Source organism: Aulostomus chinensis, chromosome 21 (assembly GCF_037954235.1).
Source record: "Aulostomus chinensis isolate RoL2024-O1b breed Wild chromosome 21, RoL_Achi_v1.0, whole genome shotgun sequence".
Taxonomy (NCBI): Eukaryota; Metazoa; Chordata; class Actinopteri; order Syngnathiformes; family Aulostomidae; genus Aulostomus; species Aulostomus chinensis.
The window spans coordinates 3,931,500-3,953,615 of NC_141340.1; the positions used below are offsets into that span (position 1 = coordinate 3,931,500).

At 44.5% G+C, this 22,116-nt stretch overlaps 1 protein-coding gene and 1 long non-coding RNA gene across 3 annotated transcripts; one reads left to right on the forward strand and one right to left on the reverse strand.

The window, feature by feature from the left end:
• Window positions 1-174: 174 nt before the first annotated feature.
• On the reverse strand, window positions 175-20,593 carry adgrg2a (adhesion G protein-coupled receptor G2a). Of its 2 annotated transcripts, XM_086191345.1 has the most exons (36): window positions 20,294-20,593; window positions 17,763-17,860; window positions 16,595-16,920; window positions 15,248-15,506; window positions 15,058-15,099; window positions 14,877-14,948; window positions 13,738-14,166; window positions 13,575-13,622; window positions 13,425-13,498; window positions 13,210-13,287; window positions 13,084-13,121; window positions 12,863-13,002; window positions 12,474-12,585; window positions 12,347-12,405; window positions 12,228-12,275; window positions 12,012-12,079; window positions 11,614-11,645; window positions 11,353-11,389; window positions 11,207-11,241; window positions 10,822-10,949; window positions 10,629-10,746; window positions 9,298-10,502; window positions 8,870-8,988; window positions 8,563-8,699; window positions 8,323-8,479; window positions 7,747-7,902; window positions 7,462-7,584; window positions 6,923-6,968; window positions 6,728-6,831; window positions 6,359-6,480; window positions 5,949-6,217; window positions 5,726-5,825; window positions 4,716-5,002; window positions 4,518-4,619; window positions 4,302-4,418; window positions 175-4,194 (listed from the first exon to the last, which is right to left on the reverse strand). In XM_086191345.1, exons 1-36 carry the CDS (start codon window positions 20,311-20,313, stop codon window positions 4,094-4,096), a joined length of 5,406 nt encoding a protein of 1,801 aa, XP_086047471.1. In that variant the 5' UTR covers window positions 20,314-20,593; the 3' UTR covers window positions 175-4,093. The 2 variants fall into 2 exon arrangements, 1 of the variants encoding a protein (XP_086047471.1); XR_015110887.1 differs by lacking the exons at window positions 175-4,194; window positions 4,302-4,418; window positions 4,518-4,619 and having other exon boundaries at window positions 4,856-5,002; window positions 6,004-6,217.
• LOC147241376 (uncharacterized) lies at window positions 7,769-16,430 on the forward strand. The gene is made up of 5 exons (XR_015110888.1): window positions 7,769-10,975; window positions 12,234-12,623; window positions 12,914-12,993; window positions 13,235-13,359; window positions 15,205-16,430. It is a non-coding gene; the product is annotated as an uncharacterized LOC147241376 (long non-coding RNA).
• Window positions 20,594-22,116: the final 1,523 nt, after the last annotated feature.

The window sequence follows — 22,116 nt, forward strand, 5'->3', positions numbered from 1 at the left end:
TTAATCCAGACTCTAAATTGACCGTAGGCGTGGGTGGGAGAGCCAATGGTTGTCTGTCTATATGTGTTGGCCCTGCCAGGGACTGGTGGCCCGTCCAGGTTGAACCCCGCCTCTCGCCCATAGCCGCTGGGATAGGCTCCACCCCCCACACCCCGCGACCCTTAACAGGAATAAGCGGAAGACGATGGATGGATGGAGACAAGTGTTGAACAGCGCAGCCTCTGCTAACGTAGGTCACATGGAGAATCAATCCCTCTGTTTTAGCCCACGTCCTCATCTAAATCCCTGCTCTCTGAAGGCTCGGTTTGCCTCTTGGTTTTTGGGATGTATGGAGTGGCCACACAGCCCAACTGAAGCCGCTCTGCTAAACTGTTAAAGTTTGTGAGGAGTGAATCTTTCAGACCAGCTAGCAAACCACCAGTGGAGGTTTGGGCTGAAGAGCTGATCAATAACACTTGAGCTGCGACGATGAGCAGGCTGCTCAGGCTCATGATGAATACTAAACGAATGAACCAGGCGCCTGCAGGAGAACCATTCCTGATTCCTCCTGAACAAACTTCTGAAGAAAAGAAAATGAAAGACTGGAGCTAAAATGCCTTTCATGAAAATGGCGATCAGGTGTTAAGAGGCGGACGGCCCCTCGGGGGGAGTCAGACCTTTCATTTGACCTGGATTAGATGTTGATGGCCCGCGATTATTGAGGATAGAACACGCATTTCTGTGTCACTGCACCGCGAGGGAGGGGTCAATCCTTTCTTAATGAACTTTAGAGGGAAATGTATTCATGTATGTTTTTCTCCTGGCTGTGAGATGGGTTGTAAAATTTCCATTTAGAAATGAAATGGAAATCGATTTTAATGCATCTGTGTGTTCTTCCACTCTTTCCGCTCTCCTGCCTTTAGTGCGGCCGTAAACGCGTGCAGGAGCCCCTCGCACAGCTGCACTAAAAGTTAACCTTCAAATCTAATTAGAACTCCGGCGGTAACATGACGGGAAAATGCTCCTTGACTTATGTGTGATTAGTTTGTAAAATCTGGCAGAAAATTAGTCGAGTGAATCATTCACTGTGCATCCACACTGCTCGCCGAGAGGTGGTTGAAGAGTTTCTGCGTCCAACAGGATTACAGGGAAATTAAGAATTAAGGATGATGCAAGTTTAGGTCTCTAACAGCTGCGTTTATGTGTTGTGGGGGAGTTTTATGAATTCAAGGAAATGGGCTTTTTACTTCAAGGTTTCCCTGATTTTCAATCCCTCTTTAGTGAATATTACTGATCATTATTTAATAAACAAATGTGAAAATGATGAACAATTATTGGACAAATTCATTGCTGGATGTTTGAAATGGTGGGAATTGCAATGATAAAAAGCAAACTTGGTGATTTGCTGTTTCTTGTGCCCGATGTGTTCTTCTTGAATTGGAAATCTAAAAGTGTGTGTATACACTGACATCTAGTGGAGGATGGTGAGAGTTGCAGGGAAGAAAATACTCAACAAAATGAGCTGGTGACAGAAGTCATTATCCATAAACGAGGCAAACTGCATTGGAAGCCAGCAAAATTGGCAGTTTAAAGCAAATCATTGTGTTGACATTGTTCTTCCTGCCCACTGTTGACAAAAATAACAATCTTTTTCCCAGAACATTGTTCATTTCTCTGTACAAAAATCTGTTAAAGCAAAAAAAGATGCATAACAAAAACAATAAGAATATTACTCATTTTAAGTATGAGTTCAACTTGGATTTATCTTATAAAATGCTTTATAAAGTGGTCAACATTAATTAACAAACAGAAAAGAAAGAATAACTGTGGTTAACAGGAGTAATGCTAATTGATATGAATGAGTAAACAAGGACAATGTCCTTGTTTTTGATGTGATGCATTAGATGAACACAAAAGACCGCTGTCCCGCAGAGAGGCCGCGTTAGAGCCCGCCGTCTAACTCCTAGCTCTGTATTTCATTCAACATCCCTTCAATCCACGGCATTGGGTTTCCTTGATAAATAAACAAGTCGACTTTAACCGGCTCGAGAGCTCGCGTGAAAAATTTCATCAAATTTGAGTTTGTATTAACGCTGAAAAAGCTTAAATTCTAAAGGGTTCGTGAACTTTCAAGCGTCACTTATTGAACAATCTGTTGTTTCATCTTATTTGGGGATCTGGGAGGCTGAGCGCCGCCAACAAACTGCTGTCAACACGGATAACAGACAAAGGGAATGTGAACATCTACTGGCTCTGAGACGGTTATTTTATTTTGCAGAGCTTTGAAACATGTCATCAGTTCAAAATGGGCTTTAGAACAATTAGATCACAAAGTGTAAAGATGGGTTTTTTGTTTTGTTTTGTTTTGTTTAGGGGGTTTTTTTGTTTGTTTTTTTGGAAATGTGAAGTAGAGCTGGGGTCTCCAACCGGGAACCTCGAGAGTAACTCAAGAGGTTGCAGGAACATTTCCAGCGAGTGAAATTAAACTGAATTCATGTGATTTGTGCTCATCAGTGTAACAGCCTCTCTCCATTATTCACAGAGCGGCTTCGCTTTTTGTTTGGTTCATGTTCGTGGAGGCCATGCTGCTAAACTTTTAATAGCTGCCTGCTGCCAGCGTCTGGAGCCGACCTTCAGAGGCTGTGATTGATCTGGTTCTGGGCGGGTGTGTGGCGCGCTCGTCAAGGTTGCCGAACACTGCGCTGGCAGAGGTGGGTACTCTGGAATCCTAATTTTAGGATATCTGTTGAACAGCTTTGATTCCAGTTGCGAAGAAATCCAGCAGACATGAAAATGAACTGGATAGTTAGTTAATTAAAGTTTTATCATCCGTCTTTCATGGCATGCATGCACGAGTACAGTTTTTAGAACGATTAAAATGAAGGCACGACACTGGACACCAGCAATATCTGACACAAGTGTATACGTAAACAAATACGATCCTAATATCAACACTGACCTGGAGCCAAGCATCGGCATCCAAGGAGGAATACAGCCTTAAATACTACTGATACAATTGATACATTCCTGCTTTTAGTCTATTATCAGGTGTTTATCTGAGGGAAATAGAAAGAAAATATACAACAAAACTGCAAAATGGCCTTCTAAAGGTCAGTGGCGACATTTGGGGCCACTGATCAAACGCAGTTTTGCTTTTAAAACAACTGTCCCATAATAGAACAAATGTAAACATATAAAACATGAAGAACCTGCAGAGCTCCAGTCAAGCTACCACGTATGCCGCCACTCTAACAGTTTATCACACTGGTCAGTCTGTGTCCCTTGATGCGTTTCAGCAATACTTCATGACCCTGATCTCGTCCGCCCTGAAACTACTCCAGTCCTCCATCACGCTCTTAAAGCGTCTGCTTGATTTCTAACAAGCGAGTGACAATCTGCTGATCTGTAACAATTCACGAGACAAATTTTGAATGATGTGATGAATCAACGTGAGACAGAAAATCTGTGAGTCTCTTCATGTAACTTTTGGATAGCTGATAGATTTCAGACTGTTTGCCAGCACAATCAAGCTAACAAGGTACAAGTGAGCGAACGGGCGATTACCATCCTGAAAAATGGCATTTTGCATTACGGACAGGTCATTAACAGTTAGCTAAAAAAGCAAACAGACTATCACTATCCTGGTTTTTTTATTATACGTTTAATAAAATTGACATTTTGCCATCAATTATGGATGCACCATGTACAATATGCTAGCAAAAACCAAGCTAGCAGGCTTCGATTGAGCTAACGGGCCGCCACCATCTCTGGAACTATCTCCTGGAGTGTTTCATGCAGATGCTCCACATCTTTCGGCGTTGAAAAACAGACAGAATAAACCTCTCACCCTGGTCTCATGTTCACATTTCTCACATTTGTGAATGTAGGAATGTTTGAATGAATGTTGCAGCATCCTTGCTGAGTCGTGTGTAGTATTTTTGTCCTGGGTAGAGTTTTGACCGTAATGTTTTACATTTAGTAACGTTAGAAATCTTAGCTGATTGACTGAAAACTTCAGACCCGTGCGAACATCCCTGGCGTCTCCTCTAGCCGCCCTCCCAGTCCTCTTAGAGTAGACAATAATACTTCATTACCAAATTAACAGCTGTAGCTGTCAGGGCTGAACTTGCGCTGACACGTTTCCTCTGTAAATCTCATTCAGGACAACGTCACTGTTGGAAATGTCAGATATTCCACTGTCGGCAAACACCGAGCCTGTGGGGAACAAACAGGTATGCGGTATGAATCGTACGGGGACAGAACCGTTTTGATTCTTTTTTTTTAAACATCAGCTTGTCAGATGTTGCGACTCGTGAACGTACCGCTGCTATTGGTGCTGTCGCTGATGACCGAGGAGCTCCGAGAGGTGAGGTGGAGAGCTGAGGCGCTCGCTGCGACGGATAGATTCCTCTTGTTGTGAGTGGCTGTCCGACTCCAGTCTGCACATCAAAAAGTTCACGTGAGATTTAATTGCATTAATTTGCAGAGTTCTGCTTTGCCCGCCATGTCAGCTTCTTGAAAGCACATCAAGTTTTCACCAGAGTTTTCAGCCAATCGTAGTCTCCCACAGCAAAGGTATGTCCTCCACTGCCGGCGGACATTTTCTTTAAAAGCGCAGTGGAAAACAAAGACGAAAAAACCTGTGAAAGAGAAAATGCAAGAGAAAATGGCATCAAAAGATATAGTCTTCTTTTTTGTTTTTCATATTTTGGGTATCTGATAATAAGAGTTCTCACCTTGCAGAGAGTTAAATATGGAGAACAGGTAAATGAAGGGCAGGTAGAGGGGTCCCCAGGCGAAGAGAGCGAAACCCCAGGTGAGACCAAGCAGGACGGTGAGGCCAGCGATGCTGCGCAGGTCAGTCATCACGCCTCTGTTAGGAGACTGGTTTTGGGGGTTCTGCTTCTTGATCCGGTGCAGCTGAACCATAACAACAATGAAGACCAGCAGGCACAAAACAAAGATGAGGAGGAAGTAGGCCACCACGCCCACGTAGAAGGCAATGTCATTACGCAGCCAACAGCTACAGGAAGAGATTAGCAAGAGAGAGAGAGGAAAAAAGAAAAGAAATTAGTGCTGACTATGCTGGCGTTCGCTTTTATTGTATTCATAAAGTCTGACTGTCCCAAAAGTATTCCAGCCTAACCCAACATCACAAAGCACAAATATTGGGGGAAGCATTCCAGACAACATAAAACCAGCTCTGAGAGCCAGGAGGAGCCAAATCATATGAGGTGAGGCGCAGCTGCGGCTGCTGGATAAAACCTCTGATGTTGCCAGAGGTTGAGTTGCAGCAGCCCTCTGGACAAACGCTCCAGCAGGCTAAAATGGAACCAGCCTGCAACACACATCTGATCTGCAGACGGAGCTCTGTGTGAAGCCAGCTAATTCTGGAAGTCACACCACCATCCCCGGTAGAACCAGAGCTGTGGTGAGAGCTGCGCCGCAGACTGTCTGGTCCACCTGAACTAAATTTAGGCAGATAATCGTTTGGTTCCACTGACAAGGCAGCCGTGCTTGTTTTGATCTCGGGGGGGGGGGGGGGGGGGGATGACGTCAGTGTACAGTCTCCTCCTCGCTCTTGTGGTGTTTTCATGTGGTTTTTACGGTAGTTAACAAAATCTGGTATGTCTTTCAGGGGGTTTTTTTTCCTGCGTGGTGGTTCAACTGAATGAAGTATTCTCACAATAACTCCTTTACAGAAAGTGAAGTACATGAATACAGAAAAGATTCAGCTTTAACTTACAAGTCGTCTGTAGTACCGTCTGTGAATTTTCCGTACGTAACCAACCCGTAGTTGTCTTTGTCGACTGCGATTACGATAATCACTACGATGAGGGGGATACCTGCAGTTACAACAGGATAGAAGTCAATACAAGTGCTTCAGAAGAGGTGGAGCTCCAACTAGAGTGAGTGACAGTAAGACTCTCAGGTACAGATTCAGTCAGGCTTCTCATCCTGGCACCCACCCCAGCCCATCAGAGAGAACTTGAGCATGTATCTGCTGAGGTAGGGCGTGAACACCTGGATGATGCTCAGGTACATGTGCAGGGCCTCAAGCCCCGCCCAGGTGAAGGATGTCAGCAGGAAGTAGTGCAGGAAGAAGGCGGTGCTGATACACAACCCGGTAGCCAAGAAGAGCGCCAGCCAGCCATTGATTAGGAAAACCAGGTTTAGGAGGAGGAGCGATGTGCAGAGCTGAACCAGGATCTTGGCAGGAATATCCCGCAACAGTTTTCTGAACAAGGAACATTGAGTCAACATTTAGTAATGTGTGCATTATACACAAGTTGCTTATGAAACACAATGAAGTTTGATCTGTAAAGCCTTGATTTTTTTTTTTTTTTTTTTTTTGGTTTTGGATTGGTGGATTTCTTACTCAAATGAAAGATAGGTCAGTAAGGTGATTGCGAGGAAAAGAGCCGAGACGCCACAGCCAATGTAGGTGATGAATGTAAGAATTTGTTCCTGCTGTTGGTCCAGTTTCCCTCTGGACAAATCCTGCAATCAGGAGAGGACACACCCAGATATGAAGACGGCGCACGTGCAGAGGCCAGCTGCAACACAAGTTCAGTTTAATCCTCATTGAGACCACACCCGAGGGACTTTGTTTGTAACCAAACTGACGAGTCGGAACATCTCGACCAGACGTGGCAGCTATTAAAACACCCCGATACACAGACGTTTCACGCGCAAACACATCGATTTTCACGCCATACGTTCTCACCGTCGATGGTCAGCCACTTACCAGCAGGATTGCAAAGGAGGTGAGATGGTTGCAGCTGCAGGTTGTGTCCTCGGCAGTCGTGCTAACAACAGAGCAGCCAGAAGCGTTCCAGCCTCCTGCACCTTCTGAGCAGCAAAGGCAGGACACACGGGAGTTAATTACACACGAGGTGTTCCAGCTCTTGACTGCATGGTGTAGGGCGCACACGCTGCTCACCATGATGGGCGAAGTCCCAAAAAGCACACAGGGCCTCAAAGCTTGTCTGTGGTCCAGTAACACAGAAGGCAGACATATTTAGGTCAGAGTCTGAGACATTTTTTCCAACATTAATTCACAATCATGTAATCGAAGTAATGTTTTCAAGCAACACCCTCTTAATTTTGGAGCTGACCTAAGTGGTACTTACAGGGTACTTGTGTATTTGATTCTAACAGTGGTAATATATTTTTGAAGGAAGAACATAATCAGGCTCAGATTGATCTCATTATTGTGACCTCAGATCGAACAGAATTAATGCAACAAATCGGGGGGCGGGGTCTATCAGCCCTGGGTCACATTGGCTGATCTCGCCTGCTTGACATGGTGCTTTCTTTTAAGAGAAAGTATAGTTGATAATAATGAAAATAAAGCATAAGCATGACAGTTGCTAGCATGCACTGACTTTTCTCTTTTTTTTTTTGTAACTTCCTCCATCAGCGCACGCTGTTATTCCACCTCCACCTTGCAACCGCTGCCCCACTCATGTTCACACTCACGTGCAGAGGGTTGGTGTGATGAATGGTGAACTTAATGTTCTCAGTCAGGTTGCTAATTGACATATTGGTAACACTGGAAGCCAGGACTGGACTCACGATGGTCTGGTTATTTAATCTTGTGTCCTGTAAAGAGGAGACGGATTTAAATCATGTCTCAAGAGGAGGTCCAACATTAATTGTTCTGATTAAACACCTTTTTCCAGTTCAGTCACTGTCAGGCTAAAAATAATGATCGCTTGATAATTAATCACAAATCTACTGCAGGTGTTCGGGTTGAGAGAGCACCTGGAAGAGTATAGATTTGGTGTACAAGTTGAACTGGATCCTGCTGGCCTGCCGCTGCTCATCAGGACTCAGGCCCCCAGTGATGGAAGACGGCAAGTAGAGGTAACACATTGCTGTGCTCGATTTCCCAGTGAAGAACCTTGTGGAGGTATGGATCTGGACACACAAAAATCACACGCACAGTTCATGAAAATGCATCTTGTTTAAAATTGTGTAGACTGAAGGCTCTGTGCGTGTTCAGTGTGCACAGTTTCTACGTTTGCAGCGGGTTGTTGTTGTTGTTGGACTATTCGGGGAATTCAGAATTTCCTTTACTGTCATTTTTGCTTAGGCACCTCCATACAGAGGAAATAACTACATTTGTTTCCCTTAAAAGACCATAAACAAGTGCAAGATACAGGTGCAAAACTAACATGTTAACACGCTTTTTTACAGTTCAGTTTAAGTCTAACCAAAACAATAAATCAAATTTTTCTAACATCACGGAAACTAACTGTGACCATGGTGATGTCATGAAATTTGCTGAGACCAAGTGAGACGGTACCGTACTCATTCACAGAGAACATTAGAACCTGCCTCAACATTGTTAGTGTCCTCGATGTTGACTGAGGTCGTTTTAAAGTTGGTTCCGTTCACTCTTTGGACCCCAAGGACCAGTGAATCAGACGAGAGGATCTCCACTTCACCGGGGACGAGTAGCTTAAGACCCAGGTCATCCACCACCTGAATGAGCCTGTTGGTACCAAAGAGCACGAACCCATTTGGACGAATCAAACGGATCTGAATGCGGTTTCTGGTTTGTGAGGTTTGCTGTACCTGTTGGCAGCAGCTGAGAGGGCGAGTGGGTCGCTCTCCATGAGGTTGCTTACTATGTTGATAGCCTTCTGCCCCATCGTCTGAGAGATGGTTGGACCCTCCAGAATCTTCTCCAACTGCCCCACCAACTGCACGACCTGCAACATCCATCAAATACGGTTCATCTCCGCAACGATAGGCAGTGAACCTCTTTCAGAGATGTTTTTTTTCTTTATGGTTTTTCAGGATACTCCTTTTTTTTGTAGTGTTTTTGTCCACCACATTGATTCCATCAGGAGATATAGGCTAACATTCTCTAAAAGTTCACCTGAGAAGAGTTGAGCTGAGACGCCTCCTGTGTTTGTTCCAGTATCTCGTCTACTTGCTCCTCCAGTGTTAGCTGGGTTTTGCTTTTCTCTGAGTTGGATGTAGAAGTACTTCCAGCACCTTCATAGGAACCACGGGACATTGTCAGTCACATGTTTTAGGTACTTGATTCCAAAGCAATACCTCACATCTAAGCTAAGGTTAAAGCCATATGGTTCAAATACAGTAGTAAACAGACACTTTTATAAAGGTCTGCTATTAGCATCTAATTGGAACTGCTAAACAAAGACTTCCCTCCATGCTAATCCGTAGTAAAGAGCAGCATACTAACCTTTTTCGAAACGATGGCAAACGCTCTGCTAAAAGCAAAATAAAAAAAAACATAGAATGCTTTTCTACGTTGGCAGTGTGTGAATCAAGTTTTCACACCTGGAGCTCTGCTGGTTGTGCTGGTGAGGGTGGAGCTTTGGACTGACACTTTAGCGGTTGTGCTTTTAATCTGGCCTGGATGTGGACTCGGCTCTGCAGCAGTGGCGGTTGTTGGTTGTTGTTCGGAGGAAGCCGTTGTGGTTAAATTGTCTCTGGGTGTCTTTGTTGTCGGGCTGAGATCGTCCGTTAAACCACTTGCAGTCGAGCTGGGGTTGCCGCTGGTTCCTGCGGTTGTGTTGGAGACGGTACTGAAGGCGGTAACAGCCGTTGTGCTGGTGTTGTGAGGCGGTGTGGTGTGAACTCTGGTCTGGTTGCTGAGTGGAGTTGCTGTGATTTTAGCGGTGTTGTCAGCAACGGAACTTACATTTCCCACAGATAAGTTTGTGACGGATGCTGTTGCATCGTAAAGTGTTTCAGGAACGGGTGTTGTGTTTCGGTGAGGAAGGGTTGTGTTTGGCTGTGTTTGCATCGTGGACGAGGGGGTTACATTTTGTGAGGCTGTTGTGTTGTTTTGAGATACAGTCGCTGTGGTTGTGAAATTACCCAAGGCTGTTGTTACCTTGTTCACTGTTGTGTAATTTTGGGGTGTTGTTGACGTGCTAACTGTTGCATTGCTGGTAGAATTGTTCCAGTTACCCGTACTGACATTGTCAACCACTGTGTAATTGTTCGCAGCTGTGGTGGAATTGTTGGTGGCTGTAGTTCCATTCTGCACTGTTGTGTAACTGGGAGATGCCAGAAATGAGCTCATGGTTGTGTTGAACTGAAGTGTACTGGGAACTGGTGTATCTGTGCTGACTTCAGTTGTTAGGTTGTACTCAGTTTTACCATGTGCAGATGTAGGTGCTTCAGTTGTAGTGATGTACTCTGTTTTATCGCTTGTAGATACAGATACCTCGCTTGATGTCACATTGTACTCTGTTTTATCACTTGAGGGGTGATGCGGTGTCGGTGTACTGGTGTCAGCTGTTGAATTAGAGTGTGCAGTGTTTTGTGAAATGGATTCCGTGTAGTGTGGTACTGTGGTTGTCCGTGACGAGGTGCTACCAGATGGAGTGTGTCGGGTGGTGTTAGCAGCAGTAGGTGTCGGAGCTTCAGTGCCTATGGGGATGTTGAGGGTGGAAGGATGAGTGCTGGGAGTCGGTGTGGGAGGCTGCGGGGGGCAGCTGTCAGTCAGAAGCACAGCAAGAGTCTCGTTGGCGTGACTGAGAAAGAACAGGAGAAATACCAAATCGCACAATAAAACCTGTGTGTATTTTGTTTGACATGTCAGGCTGTTTTTTTAATTATTATGATTATTATTATTTGTATTATCGCTACATGTTTCTTACCATTTAAGCAGAGTGGAGGCAGGTTGGCAGATGTCAGAGACCTGCAGGTCCCTAGCAGACCAGGTCAGGTTGGATGCCAGCAAAGTCTGAACGGGTAAATCAGGACGACCACACACCACTGAGGACAGGGAGAGATTAGCAGTTATTATCGTATGATAAATCCACGTGATCAGCTGTAACCCTGCAGACGAACCCATCTGAGAGAGCTGCGTTTCACTTATGATGCCTTCGTAACTTCCAATGAGCCGTTGCAGGAGTTTACTCAGGGAACAACCGTCGACCGGTCCAGACATCTCCAGTATCACCATGCAGCTGTACAACCTGGACAGAACGGCGGCGGCAGACAGGTTTCACTCTTTAATTATCAATTACTGCTTACGCCAATACTGAACACTTAACTTTTAATGTGTTTGGATGATATTTATTGTATTTATTCAGGTTTTTGCATCCATAATTTAAGGCGGCTACGTAATGACCCTTACCTTGTTAAGGTTGAATAACAAGCAACTAAGACTTCCTTAATAATCAATTTTCCATTATAATCTGTGGTTGCGTGTTTAGAGATGTTTGTTTTGTACCTCTGATGTGTCCCCTGACATTCCAGCTGAACGCCCTGCATAAGAAAATGACTAATGAGGCACAATTAGGCTCCAACCAGCTGTCAATATTGTAGATCAACATCCTTTTAAAGGGTCTGGCAACAGAAAACAGCAGCAGCATTTACCTGGTAACGCTGTGAAATGTCTAAATATTCTTGGCACCTGGAAACAGAGATGAACACAAGTCTGAATTACGACAGCAAAACCTTCTCATATCCAGATTTTAGCATCAGGTGTTTCTTTTTATCAGAGTTTGACGACTTCAACTGAAGGGTTTTGTCCTCCTCGGTTCTTCTTAAGTGTTTGGAGTAAATTACAACATAAATCACTATATGTGGATGTAATGAATGGAATTTGCGAGTGATTTCACGTGGATTGAGACTTACTCTGATAGTGTGTTACATGGAAGTCTTGACAACTGTCAAAGAAAGCAAGTAAATCAGTGAAAGCATCATAAAGTATGCAGATTCTGTAACCTATCCAGGTGACGTTATATCCAGGAGGGCCAAGTCAATACCAGACCTCCAAAAGACTTATTCCTTCTAACTGAGGAGGAACCGGACAAACCTGGGGGGCAGCCCTCGTGAATCTGGTTCCTACTTTAGGCATGCAGACAGATGTAGGAAGGATTTTCAGAGGATACTAAAGATTTATGTCAGCCGTACCTACTGATGTAAATGTGCTCAACCCAGTTTAGGATTACGATGCTACAGCCTTTAAAGAATCCCCATCCAGTCCCTGGATACACATTAGCATTTATATTTTAATATGGTGCCATGCATACCAGTTTTTGTAAGATGATTACATTAACAGCAGCGCTGGTAATGTTGATCCTTATGGCAAAAAACTGTCCTGAAGGAAAAGAAAGAGAGAGAGAGATGTCGAGGCTTCATTAATTATTATATTTGTCTCCCATGTGCCGAATGATAATTGTTTACAACAGAAGTAGCGATAAAAAACATTTTACCGATGCAAACAGAAAATATGGCTTTTATCTTACTTTCAGATTCACAGAAAGCCGTGCAGTCACAGAGGCGAGGCTCTTCCCCTGAAGCAACGACAAACAAAGTTAGAGCAGTGTTAATAATTCTGCGTGTCTGGAGGGGGTTTTAGACTCACCGCTGCAGGATCCTGTCTTCAGCTGTGGAGCTGGGAATGAGTTGAGCTGGATGAGGGAGCTGGTGGAAGAGATTCAGTGAGATCAATCGTATTCACTGTGGAGAAGAAAACAGTGTTTTCTGCTCACCAGGAAACACTGGAGTGTTGCTTTCCCTCACAGATATCCTCCAGCGGGGATGAAGACGTGCACTTCATATACTTGCCACTGGAGGGCTCCATGTCCTCACATAGATCTTGACCTGATGTGGACAAAGTACAAGATGTCTGACGCTCACTGGTAGGTTCAGGTTCAAGTTGACAGGCAAGTTCTGTCTACTGGATTATTCTGTTTCCATAATTAAACCTGACATACCGTTTTAATCTGCTGTTATGGTCAAAATGGAAACATGAAAACATATTTTCCACTCCCTCAAACTCGTAAATATGTGGCTAAAACTGGGTTTTATGAGCTAAAAAAAAAATACTATTTAGCTCTCCAGTGCTTACAGGTAAATGTGAGGCCTGTTTTGTGCTCACCGACTCGCTCCACCTTTCCAGTGATTCTTGCTTGTATTTGTTCATCTCCAGCTCGCTGCAGTGCAGAGACGCCAGCGTGCCGCAGTCCACAAGCTGAGACAGCGCGTCTGAGCTTCAACAGCACGTTGCAGGTTGTCTCCCTGTGAACAGAAATAAAGCATTTACGGTCAGGAGGCACAATCCAGAGCAGCAGTTAGACCGCATTGCTTTTATGTTGTTACCTTATGTTTGTTTTTGCACCGCAGTTCACCTCCATGACCTGCAAAGCAAAAAGTTGTAGTCATTTACTTGCTTTATTGCAGGATTGTTACTTTAAAAAAAAAAAAGTGAAGTGCTGTTTGAATGACCTGCAGTCGTCTGTTCCTCTCACAGAACTCTGCATATGCTGCATCACTGACGCCGCTACAGCTCAACGCACGTGACACCTCCGTGGGAGAAATGAAGGTAGACAGATGTTGGTCGAGCGCGAGAGACAAACATCCAGGCGGAGCACCAGTGTACGTCCAACACAAATGACCAGTGCAAGAAGTACAGCACACGTGGGGGTACAGCTCACTCTTACCCAGTTGTGGACGTCTCTCTCAGACTTCCCGTTGCCTTTGGCATCCACATTTATAGCCATCAAAAAATAAGCATCTGGAGAAAATAATATATGAGTAACTAAAGTTTGCATATTTCAAACCCATAAATGGAAAACGTAGGTATTGCTTACCTTCATTGGAACAGAGTTGGCTGATGTCACAGTTGACCAAGGCTGATCCTAAAAATATTAAGAAATAAATATATATGTATATGTATTTTTACATCACACAATACAGGCCCAGCGTCTTATTACACACTCCCACGTTTATTGACCAAAGGTATGTCAGACTAACCTAAAGTGTCAGTTCTTACGGAGGTGGTTTGGTTAGCAGGCCAAGTTGTGATCGGAGAGGTTTGGCTGGTGGCTGAGATGTGATTGGCTGAGCTAACATTAGAGGGAGGAGTTGTTGTCGTCACACGCGGAGGTGTCGGCTCTGTGTGACCACCGGTTACTGGTGAAACTGGAGAGCTGCTGGTCTTTTTTCCAGCGCCGGGGGCAACAGTGAGGGGCAGCGCCGTGGTGGTGGACGGTTTCCACTCAGCTGCTGTTACGCTGCTGGGCGTTGTCAGGTGGAGTGGGTGCGATGTTGTGAGTGACGTCTCAACAGATGAGGGTGTGATGGATGAATCCTGGATGGTGGTTAGATATGTTTCCACGGAGGAGGGTCTGACAGGTGGAGGTTCAGTTTGAATGGTGTAGGTGCTGGTGGATGAAACTGAAACTGAAATGGTTATTGTACGATTAAAGTCCGCTATTCAAGACATAATTAACAGGAAATTCTGGTTTCTTCTACCACTCTAGCATAATTTTTTCTTTTGGTGATTTGATGGACTTTGGCATCTAAAAATGTGGAAATTTTGAGTTTAATAAAAAAAAAAAAAAAAGGCGAAGAAACCCAACAAATCTCAGTAAGTCCAAATTTAGAAAAATCTGGTGTAAGAGTCACATGGTTGTGGGTGGTTTACAACATGATCCGACAGATTTACTGGCTTCACGTTGTTTCATAAGGTGTCGTTACTCCAGGGTTCTCGCGTGGGCCACAACTGCTCTCTGCTGAGCCGTAAAAGACATTGAGGTTTGGAATATTAAACCAAGGGAATTTTAGGAAATTACACGTCAACCAGTTTTGCAAGCTAACGTTACATTGTGGTGTGGCGGGAAATGGCAAAGTTCCTGAAGCAGAAAGTGGGGTGGTGTTCCTGTTTCACCAAAAAAAATGATTATGGCTGCATAGATTTGGGGTCTTCTTGTAATAGGCCTTCAAGTAGAAAGGCTCACATTCACTTCCTGGAAATAAACAAACTATTGCTCACCAAACCTAGCCACTAGACCCCCAGTCTCCTCCATCTTACCAGCAGGTAACTAGTCTGAAAGTTCGTTTATGTCCTTGAAAGTTGCGTGCCGCCCAACACCGCCATCGGTGTCACCCACCTGTGACCGTTGTCTGGTTTCTGTAGGTAACTGGTGTGACTACAGGACTTGAGGTGGTCGTGGATGAGGGCACTTGAGGTGAAAGAGTATAAAGTGGCAATCAGGTAAAAAGCTTTGCTGCTGAGATATTGTATACATCAGTTTTTTTATTGCCATGTTATTGTCGTGAAAGAACACTTACTCGGGGGAGGTGAGAGTAACCGCGCAAATCCAGATGTGGATGCTGAAACGATAAATGTCGTCATTAGGTTTTGACCCTCCATGCTCCGCTTGAGCTGTCCACATCTACACTCACGTCTATTCCATTTTTCTACTTTTATTCAACCAGGAAATCCAATGAGATTGAGATGTTTTTGACGCGTCGGCCTCACCACACTGAAGGTCGGGATCCCTTTGTCGGGCCTGCGGGCTGGTCACACCCCAGAAATCAGCGTTCCAGCCGATCACAGTACCGTCCTCGCAGGGACCGTGGTCAAACAGGTCGTCCCACATGCGGAACATGTACACCTCCACTTCTCCGATTACAGCTCCCGGTGGCCGATCTCTAGGACGACAGCCCAGCCACAAGGATCCTGAGGGTGGAATCGCTTGAGCGATGACTGTCCTCTCCGCGACCACTTGTCCGCCAACCTGACAACAAAACACACAACTTTTACCACAGATATGGTAGATAAAGGGAGTAGCTCAAAGTGAATGTCGATTTAAGAGCACTAAAAAAAGGGTCGCATGTGTATGACATGTTCTTCTGACATCACGCTCGGAGTAGAAGCTAGAATACTGGATAATGACCTACTGCTGTTCTCCAGTATGCAACTCTCAAATGGATCGAATCTGACAGATTATTTTCATGTGATTTGTAGAAGATTATGTAACGTTAGTCTCACTGCAACACTTAATTATTTGAAATGTTCCGAAGTGCAGTCTTGTACATCTTGAAGTGTTCTTGGTCCACTGAAGCAGCCATCTTGTTAGCTTCTACAGGCAACACAAACACATTGCTACCATGCTTGGAACATAATTTTTTGGTACGATGTTGGATAAAATCTTTAAATTGAATATAAATATGTGTCAGATTGTCTTAACTTACTTCTTTCCTGCTTTATCATGCAACAGAACAACCAGCAACGTTAGCTAGGAACTTGGAAGTGGATGAACGATAACGTTAGCTGTTAGCTGAAGGTAGCTAATGGATTTTCTTCTATGTTGCTTTACCCTTCAAATGTGGCCAAATATCCCTCCAGAATAGGTTTTTTTTTTTCCATTACTGGTCAACTGGAAATGAAATGATAGTTTTCAGATCACCTACAGCCGCCTGCTGTAGCTGCGCCATGTTAATATGGTCTATTGAATTTCCAATGATATTGTTCCTGTGCTATAGCCACGTAATTTTAACAAGTCTGATGCCACCACTACCATTCCGTGCCGTGTCAGAAGTAATTTTTGTGTCATGTGTGAGATTGGTTGTGATTGCTCTTCCGACAGAGAGCAAAGCTGTGGTACAAATATGATCATCATTGCACCTCTGGCAGCGCGGCTCAGCGGCCCTCCTCTGGTATCATCACCTCAAACCCCAAATAAAAGGTTGTGATTTGCTTTGCTATTTGGTTTCAGGTTTACAGAAAGAATTCATTGACAGAGTAAAGCTAAAGACCTGTTCTGAGCAAACACCATTTGGCTCTGATTTCATGTAGCATGTCATTCTATCTTGAAGATCTTACCTCCAGGCTGAAGGAGTTACTGAGAACATCCCTCCTCAAGCACACCCTGTGCCAGTGTGTTGGCGACAGGCGTATAGGGAACCGATGTCGAACCCCTAGCAGCCAACCGTAAAGCGCATTGTCATCTCCCTCCAGACCCAGCTCAGGCCTCGGAGCGTGGGCCGAGCTGTAAGAAAAGGTCACCCACGCTCCAGGGACGACCACACGGATATCCACACACACTGTCATCTGAAAAAGCAATGGCATAGCAGCCCTGTCCTGCAGGGTCCAGTGGTCTTTACAGCCATGCAGTACTGCCTTTGTGTCTCCCAGGAAAAAGCCTAGAACTGATGTAAAAGAGGAGTTTCAGTTTGGTGACAGAACACATCATCAATGGTTCAGTCGAGGATCACGTCTCTGATCGTTATGTGAAGTACAAGGAAGAGCTTGCAGAACAATGAAAGTACAGTGTAGCTCTCTGACGTCAGACGTGACCAACCAGAAATGTTGGTTGGATACGACAGTCTGAATGCCATTCAGCTTCAGCCCAGCGACTACATCCATACCAGCAGTACAAAGCTTCTCAAAAAGTCACTCCCGAGCAGTTTTTGCCTGTTTTTTTTCTTGAATTACCAACATTACTTTGGTTGCCGTTTTGGTGTTTTCTTTTCAGTGTGGCCGTGTGCTAACTGGTGGGGAGTGATACAGCTCTTATAAAAAAACAAACAACAAAACACTTAAGCTTCGAAAGTGCACCATTTTATGTTCAGGTCCTTTGCACGTGCCTAAAATGAGCATTTTCCTTGAGTAAAATCAGAATGTAAAACTACCCACGTGCCCCGGGAAGAAACCTGGGACCGCCCATGCTTGGGTTGCAGGCTACACCTGCACACCTGGCGTGCTGCTCCTACCAGAGACACCTGTGCTAGTCAAGGCGTATGTGTTGTTTTTGCTCATTTGCTATGATTTTATTGTCTGATTACATTCCTACATTGCACTTGTTTGATCTTTTGTTTAGAGTTTATTGACATTTTTTCATATTATACCGAGGGCTAAATCTGAAACTACGATCTGAATGAAATATGAGCCATAAAAAACTACCTGTACACCTTTGTGTATGAAATGTGCAACACAAATAACTCAACGTTGCCTTATTTTGGTCTTTCTGTCTCTGTCAACGCTGTGGTACCTGTGGATGGAGTTGCCCCCTGCAGCAAAAGCCAGACGACAAGAAGGAAGTGGTGTGTGCGTCTCTGCTGACGCTCAAAGCGAAGGCCACACATCTTCCTGGAAACACAAGGTGACATTCGTGTAGGGAACGACTGCAACGTCACGTAGCGTGTGAACCCTCGTCGATGGAGCCAGCCGGCCGAGGCCAACTGGATTCGACTCAGTACGTTTGTAAAGATCGCGGACCTGCCCTGTATGAAAACTAAAGTGAAATAACTCTTCATTCATTTTAATTTGGTAATATTTGCATTTTTAATTGGATGGCTCCGTTGATGTCTGCCCCAAATATTCAACTTTTTTTAAAGTCATTTTAGAGACAACAGAAGGGAGTGTACGGTTTATTTTACAGCGTCCTCTTACCAACTTTCTTGCTTCAGGATCTAAAGCATCTCATTTGTCAGCAGGAATACAAAAATTCCCCTTTACATGTGCCGAATTAAATCAATCTCAAGGTGTCCGTGGCTTTGTCTCTGCCGACAGATTGACTGCAGGGCAGGGGTGGTCCCATCGTATTACGTTACCCTCCGCCACAGTCACACCTTCATAACATCCAGGGTTTTGTTTCATGTGTCTTTATGTTGATGGTACTTTTCCGTCCTCACGTGTAAAATTTAGGCACAGCCGTGCGGTGTCCAGTAACCTACTTATTTTCATAACGGCTCAAAGTATCAAAGGTAAACTTTGACAAAGGCACCTGGGCGGATGTCATCTGCCAATTATACGGCCGTTATGGGTCGATATCGCTGCCGCTGTCACGTGACAAGCGGTGCATGTCATCTATTGTGATCGTTTATAAACCGAGTCTGGATTCACAGCCAGCTCCAGAAGTAGGCCACGATCCACAACAAAAGAAGTCCGTCGTTAAAAATTCAATCTCTTTTTGTGCCAGAGCTGATTTGGGTTTTTATGGCTCGCAAAACGTTGGGGCTTCTGTTCCCGCTTGATTATGGATGCATGCCTTGAGTCGTCATGGACGATCGTAAATGTAACAGGAACTGAACACCAATCGCAACCACGTTAGCCTGTAAAAAAGAAGTATAGCATGCGTGTATTTATTTTGTGGAGCGTAACGTCTGGTGCTGTGGGACCGTTTTGTGTTATTTCTAATGTTTATTCCGCATGAGGAGTGTTGATGCCACTGGTGATATAAAAACTGAAGAATGATATTATTTCTTTAATTATTCGGTGGATTCAAAGGGGTTTAACAGGAGGCTCACTCTTCCTGAAGGCTTTTACCGTCTGAAACATTACTTGGACAATATTTCACTGCACAACGAAGTACTCTTGGAGGTTGAAGCGGCACCGTGTGTCCACAGGTCGTTGGACCAGCAAGCAAAAACGGGTTGGATTGTTTATTCTCGTGTATAATCGGAGAGCTGAGAGACTTCCTACTTAGGAAAAAAAAACTCCAATGAATACTCGGCATCTGTAACGTCAATTTCCATTTCCGCTGTCCAGTTTAATGTAACGCATGAACTCCCCGTGCAAGTGGCTCACTTCCGCAGCCTCAAACTCCACAGCAGAGTGAAAACAATGTACCTGCTAAAAAGAGGAATTATACTTTAAATTATACTTTCTTTACTTCCTTACTGGCCACCCCTCCCTGTATCTTTTCTCAAATATCACTCCGTGGATGTGACACGGCCCCGTGAGGACTTTGTTGTCTTGAAGGTTTTAAATTCTGATTAAGACCAAGTCGCCGTGCCTCTGAGTTCCTCGCAATTTCTTACCCCGTCATCCGTTTTCATTATTAAGTGTTCAGAGCATCTGCAAACTCCCTGAGTTCATTAACGCAAGCACGGGCTCACTGCCTCAGTGAATGATATTGCTCTTCAATATTTAATGCAACATATCTGTCAGGATGATTGCAAACAGCACCTTGATGTGGAACAGGAAGGGCCGGTAATCACACAACAGCTGATTGAAGACTGTGCTGATCTCCTGTGTTCGCCAGCCAGAGCAGCAGCAGCAGCACAACTGGAGCTCAGCTATGCTTTATATTCATTATGTAATTACGCAGTAATTGCTGCAGCATATTCGTCCATCTCTGTCTGACAGTAACATGTTCTCCTTCACCCCAGCCCACTTTTGTTCATTTTACTTCCCAGATTTCTTTGATTATATGAAGCATTAGAGAGAAATACCCTGCACAATAAATGATCTTGAAGCTACAATTACATTTTTGTTTTTGCTAAGATGTGTAGCTCGTACCGTTTGTATGTGGATGAAACTGTATTTTCATCTCCTCAGAAAGGGAAACCATAGCTGCTGACGCCCGGAGGCCTCCTGTTAGCCAGTATTACCTCTGTCCTCACATTCCCACAGTCACACCTGGCTTCTTTTTTTTTTTTTTTAACTCTTTGGGACAAAACCGTCCTCTGACATTTTAACTAAAACAAATGAGTCATTTTTGATACATCCAAACTGACCGACTTTGATTTTCAAATGATCGATGTAATAAGAGTGACCAGGAATAATGAAAGGGCTTACCTGCTGCTTTTCAAATGCATCCTTGTCTTTAGGTGTAAAGTGTGTGTCCTAAGGAGGTGTCCTCGTCACTCCGATCTCACAGACTTTCTCCATCACTCCAGCGCTCGCTCTCGTTCCTCAAGTTTGAAAAACCTTTCAAAAACTGATCTCCTCTCTGGCCTCAGATGCTCTCCCTCGCCCGCCTTGTAGGCACCTGCTTCTTGAACAAGACTGTCGTCTCAGTATCCTCCGTATGCTTGTGTGCGCTTGCGTGTGTGTGTGTGTGTGTGTGTGTGTGTGTGTGTGTGTGTGTGTGTGTGTGTGTGTTGATGTGCCGTGGAGCGTTCAGGGAATCAGAATTTCTGACGTGCGTGGCTTGAAAGAGATACAAAAGCTAGCAGTGACACACCCCCGGAGAGGAGGGACAGATCTAGTTCTTGCTGTCTAGTTCCATCTAGTTCTCCCTCGGTGTGACCAGAGGGCAGCAGCTGGTATTCCAGGATGCAGGGCCAGACAGTTCCTGGACAGAGAATTAGCCTTTATAAGGTCTGTTTATATGTGTCCATATGAAGGAATGTGCAGCCAATTGGAAAAACAGTCAAACATTACACAGTGGGCTCAAGTTTAAATTAGATTCAAGTTGAAAAACCGGTCAAACATCCTTGACTCTCTTGCATGCATGAGCGCACACACACACACACTCATGCACGCACACATATATATATAGACAGTGGTGGCTGTGCTGTGAATTTGAGGAATGGCATCTGACGTCAGATGTAAGAAAATTCCAAACAAGACAAAAGCTGCCTCAGGGCCAGAAAAGCTCTTCCAATCTTAGTGTATTAGCACTACCTGTGGTATGTGTGTGCGTGTGTGTGTGTGTGTGTGTGTGTGTGTGTGTGTGTGTGTGTGTGTGTTGTACAGAAGTATTTTTGATAGATGAGTGGTTCATCAGTGACCACAAGGAGGCGATAAAGACTGCAGGGATTCTTTTTAACTCAGTTTGACTGAGGCGCAGGCGCTGGTGTTTGTTACCGGGGGCCAACAAAAATGGTGAGGGATCAGTGGAACGAGGCCCAGCTGCAGCAGTGCTGCCGCTCCTCTTCAGTGACACAGCAGCTTTGGATTCGTTTCTTGTGAAGGTGATGCCATATTACAGTAAACCCTGACTGATTCTTTTCCCGATCCCGTCAACCAAAAACAAAAAAAATGTTAGTTTCCTTTCAAGAGATAATGTTTTTTTACAGAAAAGTACCATTCTAGCTATCAGCATTGCTCAGGACGTCGATGTCTGATGTTTTCATGATCCCTCTCTGAGGCTCTAAGTTAACCGTCTCTGGTTTGATTCACCATGGAGGTTAAGGTGGGCATCATTTTGGGACATGCATGTCGTTGACTAAATGCGAGGTGGCTTGTTCGGGTTTGTCTGGTATCGTGAGACCATAGCAGCCCCCCCCCAAGCTGCCTCTTGATGTAGACTTTTTTTTTTTCCCCCGGAGACATCACGCCATTATCACTTTTGTTTTTGTGAAAGGGAAGCTTAGTTTGTGGTTGTGAAATGTTGAGATTATACAGAGCGATGCCAGAATTTTGCACTGGAAACTGGGCCAAAAACCATCGTGATCTCACAGAGTGTATTACAACCTCTTCATTATGTGGCGGTGGCGCGTTAAACAACACGACCCCTGGAAAAGTCCCTGAATGAACCAGATCACACAATTGATGGTGGTTCCTGTTGTTAGGCCAGGCCACAATGTTTCTCTAACCTTATCCTCATCCTAAACCTCATCAAACCACATGATAAAACATTTTCACTTCCAGAGGCTCGAGTCAGTGAATTTGGT

Coding starts and splice junctions, on each gene's coding strand:
- adgrg2a (XM_086191345.1), bottom strand. CDS start 20,313: ATGCATTTGAAAAGCAGCAG. Junction 17,861..20,293: donor ATGCATTTGAAAAGCAGCAG/GTAAGCCCTTTC, acceptor TTGTGTTTCCAG/GAAGATGTGTGGCCTTCGCT. Junction 5,003..5,725: donor GACGGTACTACAGACGACTT/GTAAGTTAAAGC, acceptor CTCTTCCTGTAG/CTGTTGGCTGCGTAATGACA.